The sequence below is a fragment of the Triticum dicoccoides genome, chromosome 3B (assembly GCF_002162155.2).
Source record: "Triticum dicoccoides isolate Atlit2015 ecotype Zavitan chromosome 3B, WEW_v2.0, whole genome shotgun sequence".
Taxonomy (NCBI): Eukaryota; Viridiplantae; Streptophyta; class Magnoliopsida; order Poales; family Poaceae; genus Triticum; species Triticum dicoccoides.
Window position 1 is genome coordinate 651,066,769 of NC_041385.1, and position 10,197 is coordinate 651,076,965.

The following is a 10,197-nucleotide window of genomic DNA, read 5'->3' on the forward strand; positions in this document are numbered from 1 at the left end:
GGGGAAGGGCTCCAGCGACGGCGGAGCGGTCCGGCGAGTTGAGGAGGCCCTCGAGCGGCAGCGAACGGGGCGCGGTCGTCGGGGTCGTCGCCCCGATCCAGATCGGATCGGGAGGGGGACGAGAGAGAGACGTGGGGGGCGAGTGGGGAGTGGGATGGGGTTAGGGTTTGACCAGGGGGTCGGGGTGGCCTAGTAGGGCGCCGGGGTGGGCCGGCCTGGCTGGGACATGGCCCAGTTGGGCCGGGGGCTGCTGGTTCTTTTTTTTGTTTGCTTTCCTTTTATCTTTTCATAATTTTCTTTTTTGTTTCTTTTAATAATTAATTTAATTTAGTTTTTGTAAAATTTAATTTCAACACCTAAATTAGTATTTAGGAATACAACACTGCCACATTAATTTGGACAGCTAAATAAAATAGTTTAATATTTTATTATTTGAAAAAGGTATTAATTAAATGTTTTGCTGCTGCTTTAATTACCTTAGTGCATCTAAACACTTTACAAAAATGTGGTTTCTGCATCAATATTATTTATGATTTATTTTCTACAACTTGAACAATTTAGTTTTAAAGTTTGAAAACTTCTGATGCTTGCTTTTAATTCAATTTGAATTTGAATCAGTTTTGAACTAATGCGAGATTATCAACAGTAATCGAGGTGACGTGGTATTATTAGCAAGGGATTACTGTAGTCTAATTATCCGGGCGTCACATTAGTTAATGTAACTTTTGCCAAATTTTAGTCTAATCGCAAGAATCAACATGTGAAATGGGGAGGTCCCATCGGTATCTCTAGTATTTCTTTTTGTTACCCTTAATAAATAGCACATAGCTTGAGTATCATCACAGAAGGGCAAAAGGAGATTAAATCATGTATGAGGGGCCAATATAAGTGGCTTTTGATTGATGACAGAGTGAACACTAGAGGCCTGTTGTTGCAGAGGAAATCATTCCACTTCCTTTTGCAATGATGGTACCACTGAAACATCTATGCATCTCTTTTTGGGAATGTCCCTTTGCTTTACAGCGTTGGGATTCTATCCACCCCAACAGAAGGCACACCTTAGTTTTGCACATCATTCCATTTTCCTCCTCTTTGCCTAGTGCATTTTGTTTAGATATTTTAATTATGGGATGTTGGAACATTCGGATGCAGCGCAACAACAAAATTTTCTAGAATATGATCCCAAGCATCATTCCCTTGGAAAGTGCTTCTAAAACAGGATCTCAAGATCATGGGCTATTGTCTCAATGGCAGTCTCACAGAAGCTCTACAAGTTTGGGTGGAACAACATCTCTAAGATAGAGTAGCTTTCGTTCATGATACCTATATATGGCATTCTGTGATTACATTATACTTTTGGTTTTATATTTTTGCAATTTTATGCTTTATTTTAAATAAATTACCATAGAATCATTGTCCTGTGGTTTTGGGTTAAAAAGGTATTATGAAAAACAAATCGATGAGCCACCGCGGTTAGGACCACTATGGCTCCAATCAAGCTCTCACACTACTCACCATACAAACCCAAAGTTTATTTCAATGGGTTCCAGGTTTTCGCCCGACGTTGAGCCACATTGGCCTTCTAGTCTATTTCCTTTGGAGTTAGATTCCACATACGAGTAGTATGTGATGCAACCCCAGCCACAATAGCGGTCTAGGGTTCCTCCCCCACTGCCATCCTCCTCCACCGGTAGATCTTCGGCTTCTTCCTCCTTCATGGGATCCGTAGGTGAGGGCGTGTAGGATCACCCCAATCTGCCAACGGGAGCCATAGTTTCTCTTTCTTGGGGCATTAGGTAGGTATGGGTTAGGAGGTGGCGAGACGATGGGTGTTTCGTTGGTGTGGAATAAAGTCCTCCTGCCTCACCCTTGTTGGATGATGCTTCTTCGTATCCTCCGGATGCATGTGGAAGATGATATGTCCTTAGATTTGGTCGTTTGGGTCACAAGAAAGATGATATCTGTTCATATTAATGGAGCATGAGTCTCTTGTCCATCGAGGTTCATCCCTATCATTTTCTATCTAAATAGACCAAGTTATGAAAACAAGGAGTAGTAAAACGTTTGTTGGTAGTAAATAAACTCAGTAGAAATCCCTCTATATTCCAAGGTATCTCGGACTGGAGGCTCCTAATGCATCGAGGTTATTTTTTGTTCGTGGCCTCACATTTCGGGAATTAGATTGGTTGTGGGCTGCCGTTGGGCCTATCACGTGTGAACCTCGCGCTCCTAAGGTGAACCTAACTATTTCACACCGGTTTTTGGAAAGGTTATATAACCTTCTTGGACAGTTGTTTCGGCCAATTTTGCCGTTTTTCATTAAAAAATTTATTTTCCAATTCATGAATATTTTGTAAAAACATGCGGAACATTTTAAAATCAAAGAATGTTTTTTTAAATTGTGAAAAAATTCCAAATCAATTTTTGGAATATTTTATAAAATTCATGAATATTTTTAAATTCGGGACACTTCTTTTGGAATCTACGATTTCTTTTAATTTCTGAATATTTTAAAGGTAATGTACATTTTAAATTCCCAGAATGTTTTTTGAAATTTGCTGATATTTTTTCAAATTCCTAAATTTGTGATTTTTTTTCAAATTTCTGAACATATATAAATTCACGAACATTTTTCCAACATTTTTATTTGTTTGAACATTATATATATATTCTTTCTTTTTTCTCCAGTTCTCTTTCCTCTCTGATTTCTTCATTCAGTTCTCTAGATGAGTGGAGGCCCAGCTAGTCTGACGAGTTAGTTAGTCGAAGCAAGTGTGCTGGGCGAGCGCATTGGTTGCCCTTCGACACGTTTCACGCTAAATAGGACCTCTTACATGTGTGGGGAATTTTGCTGCTAGGGAGGGGCGAATTGTTTTTTACTTCGTGCGTTTGTGAGGGGGTAGTGCCGGCTTGCTGCTTCGACCGCGAGCGGTCAGGTCGTTGTTTTCTCCGTCTTCCCCGCCGGGGCACCTCGGGCGGTGGATTCACGGTGGAAGACCAACATCGTGTTAGAGCTGGTGGAGAGAGCTAGAATGAAATGATCAGGCGCTCGAGATCAAAACCAACAAGAGCACCTGCCGGGGAGCTGTTGTAGCCAAACGTTGTGGTAGTAGATTTAACCCCAAGGTTGGGAGGCGACTAGGTTGAGAGATTGAATTCTTTTGGGGGATGAAAACCAATACAGCGAGAGTGATTCCGACACAAGTGAATTGGGTTGTGTGGAGGTGTGCATCGTACATGGGCCTTGGGCCATGCATGTACGTGCCAGCAAAGTAGGAAAACTAGAGAAAATGAATGTCCATTTCGGTGTATACGGTGTGATGATCAGTTCGATTTATATAAAATCAAAACTGGTGATACATCCAAACACCAAACAACTAGCGATGGAAACACCGAACCAAACATCATAAATGGAATAAACGAAGAATATCGACCAACTTAATTCGGTTTGGTTCTTTGGTTTTCGGTGTAAAAGTGCTCACCTCTAACCATAATTGGATGCGTAAGAAAAAAGGATTTAACTCAAAAACCGAGGAACAGCGCGGCAAAGTGCCCATTACCCTATAGTGTAGTGTAGATGGATCAATGAGCGAACATAGGTAGAGAGGGCCGAGGGCGGACAAGCATACACTTGTCCTGTATACCAGTCTACATGTGTCTGATATGTTTCTTTCTGGTTCAGTTGGTTGTGTGATGGTTGGAAGGGGGGATGTTTCCCACCTACTGCTACTGCTATCGCTTGCAAGTTCGTTGCATTGCCTCCTCCGCTTCTAGTAACTCAAGCACGTACGGAAAGATTTGGTTAAACTGTGGGCTACCTTTCACCAGTGTGCGCAAACAAGAGAGGAAAACGAGAGCAGTCGATGGCAAACGAACAAACGCCCTGAATTTTCTGCAGCACAACACCCTCCGACACCTCATCCCTTTCTGCTGCACTCTTTACCCGAAGCCACCAACCATGATTATTTTACTCACTCTACGCGCACGCACGCGCACTGGATCAGAGTGAGCGACATCACCAGAAATTTTCTTGTTGAGAAGAACGGCCATCAAGGCAAGAAGTATGGACGAGAGCAACGCATTAGTTTTTTGCCCAATCATGAATTCAAAACCTTGCAAGACTATGGCCAGGTGAAACGTTTCCACACGGCTAATGTGCAGGACATATATATACGCGAGGGCGCCAAACACATTTCCCAACTCACCACGCACAGCGCCATTTGTTAATCACGAGGCCTAAATCCACCTCTTGGTTAATTATATCAGCTGTCACAAGTTTTTTACGTAGCGCGCATGGCCACGGCAATGTATGACAGCGTGCTGCACTTGCAGCTGCACCCCGGCGCCATCGCCGTCACGGTCGTGGCCTTGGCCTCGGCGTACATGGTGTGGTTCTGGGCGCTGTCGAGGCGGCTGTCGGGGCCCCCGATGTGGCCGCTGGTGGGCAGCCTCCCCAGCGTCGTGATGAACCGGAAGCGGGTCCACGACTGGATTGCCGACAACCTGCGCGCGACGGGCGAGGCGGCGACGTACCAGACGTGCATCCTGCCGCTGCCGTTCCTGGCGCGGCGGCAGGGGCTGGTGACGGTGACGTGCAACCCGCGGAACCTGGAGCACATCCTGCGCGCGCGCTTCGACAACTACCCCAAGGGCCCCATGTGGCAGGCGGCGTTCCACGACCTCCTCGGCCAGGGCATCTTCAACTCCGACGGCGAGACGTGGCTGCTCCAGCGCAAGACGGCGGCGCTCGAGTTCACCACCCGGACGCTGCGCCAGGCCATGGCGCGCTGGGCCAACCGCTCCATCAAGGACCGCCTGTGGCGCATCCTCGCGGACCACTGCGACGCCGCCGCCAGCGTCGACCTCCAGGACCTCCTCCTGCGCCTCACCTTCGACAACATCTGCGGGCTCACCTTCGGCAAGGACCCCGAGACGTTGTCGCCGGGCTTGACGGAGAACCCCTTCGCCAACGCCTTCGACGAGGCCACCTTGGCGACCATGCAGAGGTTTCTGTTCCCTAGCTTCCTGTGGCGGATCAAGAAGGCGCTGGGCATCGGCAGCGAGCAGAGCCTCCGCAAGAGCCTCGCGGTGGTGGACCAGTTCATGACGGAGACCATCGCGGCGCGCAAGGCGACGCCGTCGGACGACCTGCTGTCCCGGTTCATGAAGAAGCGCGACAGCAACGGCAAGGCGTTCCCGGAGGACGTGCTGCAGTGGATCGCGCTCAACTTCCTGCTCGCGGGCCGCGACACGTCGTCCGTCGCGCTCAGCTGGTTCTTCTGGACGATCATGCAGAGGCCGGACGTGGAGCGCAAGGTGCTCCTCGAGATCGCGTCCGTGCTCAGGGAGACGCGCGGCGACGACACGGGTAGGTGGGCGGAGGAGCCGCTGGACTTCGACGAGCTGGACCGCCTCGTGTACCTCAAGGCGGCATTGTCGGAGACGCTGCGCCTGTACCCGTCGGTGCCGCAGGACTCCAAGTACGTGGTGGCCGACGACGTGCTCCCCGACGGCACCGTGGTGCCGGCCGGCTCGGCGATCACCTACTCCATCTACTCGGTCGGGAGGATGGAGAGCATATGGGGCAAGGACTGCGTGGAGTTCCGGCCGGAGCGGTGGCTGTCGGCGGACGGCAGCCGCTTCGAGCCCGTCAAGGACGCGTACCGCTTCGTGGCGTTCAATGGCGGGCCGAGGACGTGCCTCGGCAAGGACCTCGCCTACCTGCAGATGAAGTCCATCGCGTCGGCGGTGCTGTTGCGCCACTCGGTGGAGCTGGTGCCGGGCCACCAGGTGGAGCAGAAGATGTCGCTCACCCTGTTCATGAAGAACGGGCTCCGCGTGAACGTCAAGCCAAGGGACCTCGCCGGCTACGTCGCGCCGCCGCCGGAGGAGGCGCCGCCACTGGGGTCAGTCGTGATCCCAACCACCACCGCCGCCGCTGCATAGTCTTGCGTCTGCCTACGTACATTGGTTTCTGAATTCTGATGCTTGTTCATTCTTCCCGCTGAATTTGTTCTTCTTCATACAGCTGTGTGCGTATTTTTTTTGTGTGTTTTTCGGTTGTGTACTTTTGACGAGGTATTGGTGGATCGTCAGTCAAATGAAATGAAGTTTATACGTTGCATTCATATATTTTGAAGTAAAGGTAAAGGGCACCACTAGGCGCCGGCGCACCGGCCGAAACTTTCGGCCGGTCCAGCCATAGCCGCTCGATGCGAGCCGCGCGGATGGTTGGATCTGGAGCAAAAAAAATAAAATTGCCCCAGCTTCTTCTTCCTCGGGCCCCCGTGACGCATCTCCGGCGAGATCCCCCGTGGCTCGCAGCACCGCGCAGCCCAGCAAGGCCCCCGCGGCGCATCTCCGGCGCAGATCGCTGCCATGGATTTGTGCTCGAGCTCCGTTACGGCCGGTCGAGGTTGCAGCTCGCCGCGAGCCTGTAGCAGCTCGCCGGCGACCGGTTGCAGCATCCGCCCCTGCCCCCCGTGCTGGATCTCGCCGCCAGAATTGACGGAAACCCGTGCTGGGTCGCAGCTCGGCCGTGGTGGATGTAGTAAAACATTATGCCGGTTGTAGCAAAAAATGATGCTAGTTGTAGCAAAACCACGACGCCGGTTGTGTGTTGTAGCAAAACGTGACGCTAGTTGTAGCAAAATGCTATGCCAGTTGTAGCAAAAATCTATGCCGGTTGAAGCATGTAGCAAAACTGCAGCATTTTATCATCTTCTTCCACCTCCAGCCGTCGCTGGTTGAAGCTTTCTTATTCTCATAGTGTCTAGTTGTAGCTTTCTCTCTCAATGGTTGGAGCTTTTTCCAACAACCGTTGAAGCTTTTTTACCAAAAGTTGTAGCTATTTTCTTTTTAGCAGCACTTGGTCAAGGCTTTTTGTATCGTTTCGGTTGAAGCTTTTTTAATCGAAGGATGTAGCATTTCATGTCAACGGTTGTAGCTTTCCGGCGATGGCGCTGACCGCTTGTAGCTTTCTCTACATCCGGTTGAAGCTTTTCATCTAGGGGATGAAGCTTTTTTAAACGGTTGCAACATGAGGGGGTGCGACGATTCTGCAGAAGCCTCCGGTGTCGACCATCGCCGTCCGGCTCGTCGGCGGCGAGGCAGAAGCACGAGACGTGTGGGAGTTGCAACCGCCGGGGATGGGGATTGGTCAACGGGCTGCATCCAATGGCGAAACGGGCTGTAAAAGCATGGCGGGGTGAGATCTACATCCATGGACGCGCAGGGGATTCGACCTTCCATGGCCGACGACGAGATGTGGGCGCCGGCGCTGCAGGAGATGAGGATGGGGGCGAGATCCGCGGAGCTGCGAGACAGGAATGAGGCGAGATTCGCGAGATCCGCAGCGCCACGTGGTTGCTCACGACTGGGTCGCGGCGTGCGCGCGTGGACTGGACCGGCCGAAGCTTCGGCCGGTGCCCCGGCCCCAAACGTTTCCCAAAGGTAAAACATTATTTTCTTCCGGTGCATTGTCGACTTACACGAGCAATAATTTTTTTTTCATACGACCGCGAAAGGACCGGGTTCCACACTATCATGATGATAATGGAACAAAATTATCTAGTATCCGATGCAAAAGACAAAAGAAAAAACTAAAGAAAGAAAGAATAACTTGGTCAGGCGTTTTCTGATTGCGGATTCGGTTAATCCATCTTAATCAATTTGCGTTCACGAATGGTCGCAATATTCGGGAGGGGGTTCTCGTTCTCCATGAAGTTAAGGCCAAAAGTCGGCCCCGTGTTTTTCTTAAGCTTGACTTCCAGACGGCATATGACCAATTCAAATGGCATTTCTTTCGTTGCATTCCGGAGGGGAGAGGCTTCAACTATAGATGGATCAGATGGGTCATGCAGTTGGTCTTTAGCGAAAGTACGACTATCAACATTTATGGGGAGCATGCACCTATTCCAAATCCTCATGAGGGGAGAGGCCTCGATCCTGTTGTTTACCATGCGGTAGATGCAAAAGATGCTAGCCACATCGAGGTTATTGGGTCATTTGATCGATGCGGTGATGCACACCTCCAGTGATTGTCGAAGAATCGGAACTAGACATCATCAAATCCTCATCCTTTGCTTGGAGGCGATGTCGGTGCTAAAGATCAACTTCACAAAGAGTGAGGTTGTGGTGATGAGATATCTAACTGAGGAGTAGGAGCGAATTACCAATAATCTGAACCACAAGCTATAGTCCTTCCCCATTACCCACCTATGGTTCCTCATGAGCGACACGAGGATCCTAATCAATTATCCCAACTAACTAGCAAGCGGTAAAGCTCTAGTATGGAGCCTTGGAGAGGTAAAATTACGTGTATGAGTGCTAAGACTATTCTCATCAACTCTTGCCTCCTTAGCCGCCCCCATGTTCCTCATGGGACCTTCTTACAGAAGGTGTCCATGGGGAGATGGCCAAAGAGATCTCGCGCTTCTTTTGGTAGGGGGATAACGAGAAGCAAAAGCACCACATGGTCAATGGGAGCACATGCGCAACCCAAAAGACTAAGGTGTTGTGGGAATCATGACCTTCTAAGATATGAACTTCGCCATCCCCGCGGAAGTGTTTTGGAAGATTATGTGAGATGAGGGAGACCTTTTTCTCCCCCTCTTTAAGGACAAGTATCTCCATGGTGCAGCCTCCCCTCACCTGCTCTAAGCAAGGGGGTTACATTTTTGGCGGACGATTTAGTCCATTTAACACTGTCGGTGTCAAAACCGGCGGATCTCGGGTAGGGGGTCCTGGACTGTGCGTCTAGGCGGATGGTAATAGGAGACAAGGGACACGATGTTTTACCCAGGTTCGGGCCCTCTTGATGGAGGTAAAACCCTACGTCCTGCTTGATTGATATTGATATTGTGGATGTTTACAAGAGTGGATCTACCACGAGATCAAGGAGGCTAAACCCTAGAAGCTAGCCTATGGTATGATTGTGATGGTTGTTGTTGTGTCCTACGGACTAGAGCCATCCGGTTTATATAGACACCGGAGAGGGCTAGGGTTACATAGAGTCGGTTACAATGGTAGAGATCTACGTATCCGTATCGCCAAGCTTGCCTTCCACGCCAAGGAAAGTCCCATCCGGACACGGGACGAAGTCTTCAATCTTGTATCTTCATAGTCTTGGAGTCCGGTCGATGATGATAGTCCGGCCGATGATAGTTCGGCTGATGATGGTAGTCCGGCTATCCGGACACCCCCTAATCCAAGACTCCCTCAGTAGCCCCTGAACCAGGCTTCAATGACGGTAAGTCCGGTGCGTATATTGCTTGGCATTGCAAGGCGGGTTCCTCCTCCGAATAATAGAAGATTGTGAACACCAGGATAGTGTCCGGCTCTGCAAAATAAATTCCACATTCTACCGTAGAGAGAATAATATATACACAAGTTCAATCTGCTGACTTTTTTGCGGCATGACGTCACGCCACTACCAAGCCACTACTTGAATCATTTTTTACTCTACCATCTCAGTGCATTTAGCGAAGCGGTTTCCTTGGCACGTCTTGTCGAAGCAGAGATCGTGTTCCCCCTTAATCCGGGATTCTCATCAATACGGACGTGGGTAACCCAACCGCGCCCGTCGCCCCGCCCCCTCTATCGAAGGCGAGTCCCAAACGGTCACGGAGACGGCTCTTGGTATTCTCCCTCTTTATAATGGCACCAAGGCTCATTTCTTTTCTTCAATCCTCCATCGAATCCTCTCCCCGCTCCAAGTTCCAGCACCTAGAGCTCCAGATTCGAGCGCTTCGGACCTTCAACGATGTCCGGTTCCGACCTCCAGGGCCGGTGGATGCCCTCCTCCGTCACGGAGGAGGACGTGCTAAAGCTGCGGGAGGCCAAGTACCTGGCTTATGAGATTTCGCACAGGTTGCCTGCCGAAGGGCAGGCCATCCCCACCCCCGAGCCCGGCGAGTATGTCGTTTTTGTATCCCACCTCCGTAGGGGTTTAGGCTTCCCGATGGATCCTTTTGTGAGAGGGCTCATGTTTTATTATGGGTTGGAATTCCATGATTTGGCTCCGGAGTCCATCCTCCATATTTCCGCATTTATTGTTGTCTGCGAAGCCTTCCTCCGCGTCACCCCTCACTTCGGCCTGTGGCTGAAGACCTTCAATGTGGTGCCGAAGATGACCGGGGGGCGTCAAGCGGAGTGCGGCGGGGCGGCCATAAGTAGGAGGGCTGATGCCCCGTGGCC

At 50.2% G+C, this 10,197-nt stretch overlaps 1 protein-coding gene across 1 annotated transcript; it reads left to right on the forward strand.

Annotated features, from left to right (window-relative positions):
• Nucleotides 1-4,216: 4,216 nt before the first annotated feature.
• Nucleotides 4,217-6,128, forward strand: LOC119277639 (cytochrome P450 86A1-like). Its single transcript, XM_037558923.1, has one exon. The coding sequence runs from the start codon at nt 4,294-4,296 to the stop codon at nt 5,944-5,946; it is 1,653 nt and encodes a 550-aa protein (XP_037414820.1). The 5' UTR covers nt 4,217-4,293; the 3' UTR covers nt 5,947-6,128.
• The last annotated feature ends 4,069 nt before the right edge of the window (nt 6,129-10,197 follow it).

What these genes read in the sequence shown, in the direction of transcription:
- LOC119277639 (XM_037558923.1), top strand. Translation starts at nt 4,294, where the DNA reads ATGGCCACGGCAATGTATGACAGCGTGCTGCACTTGCAGCTGCACCCC.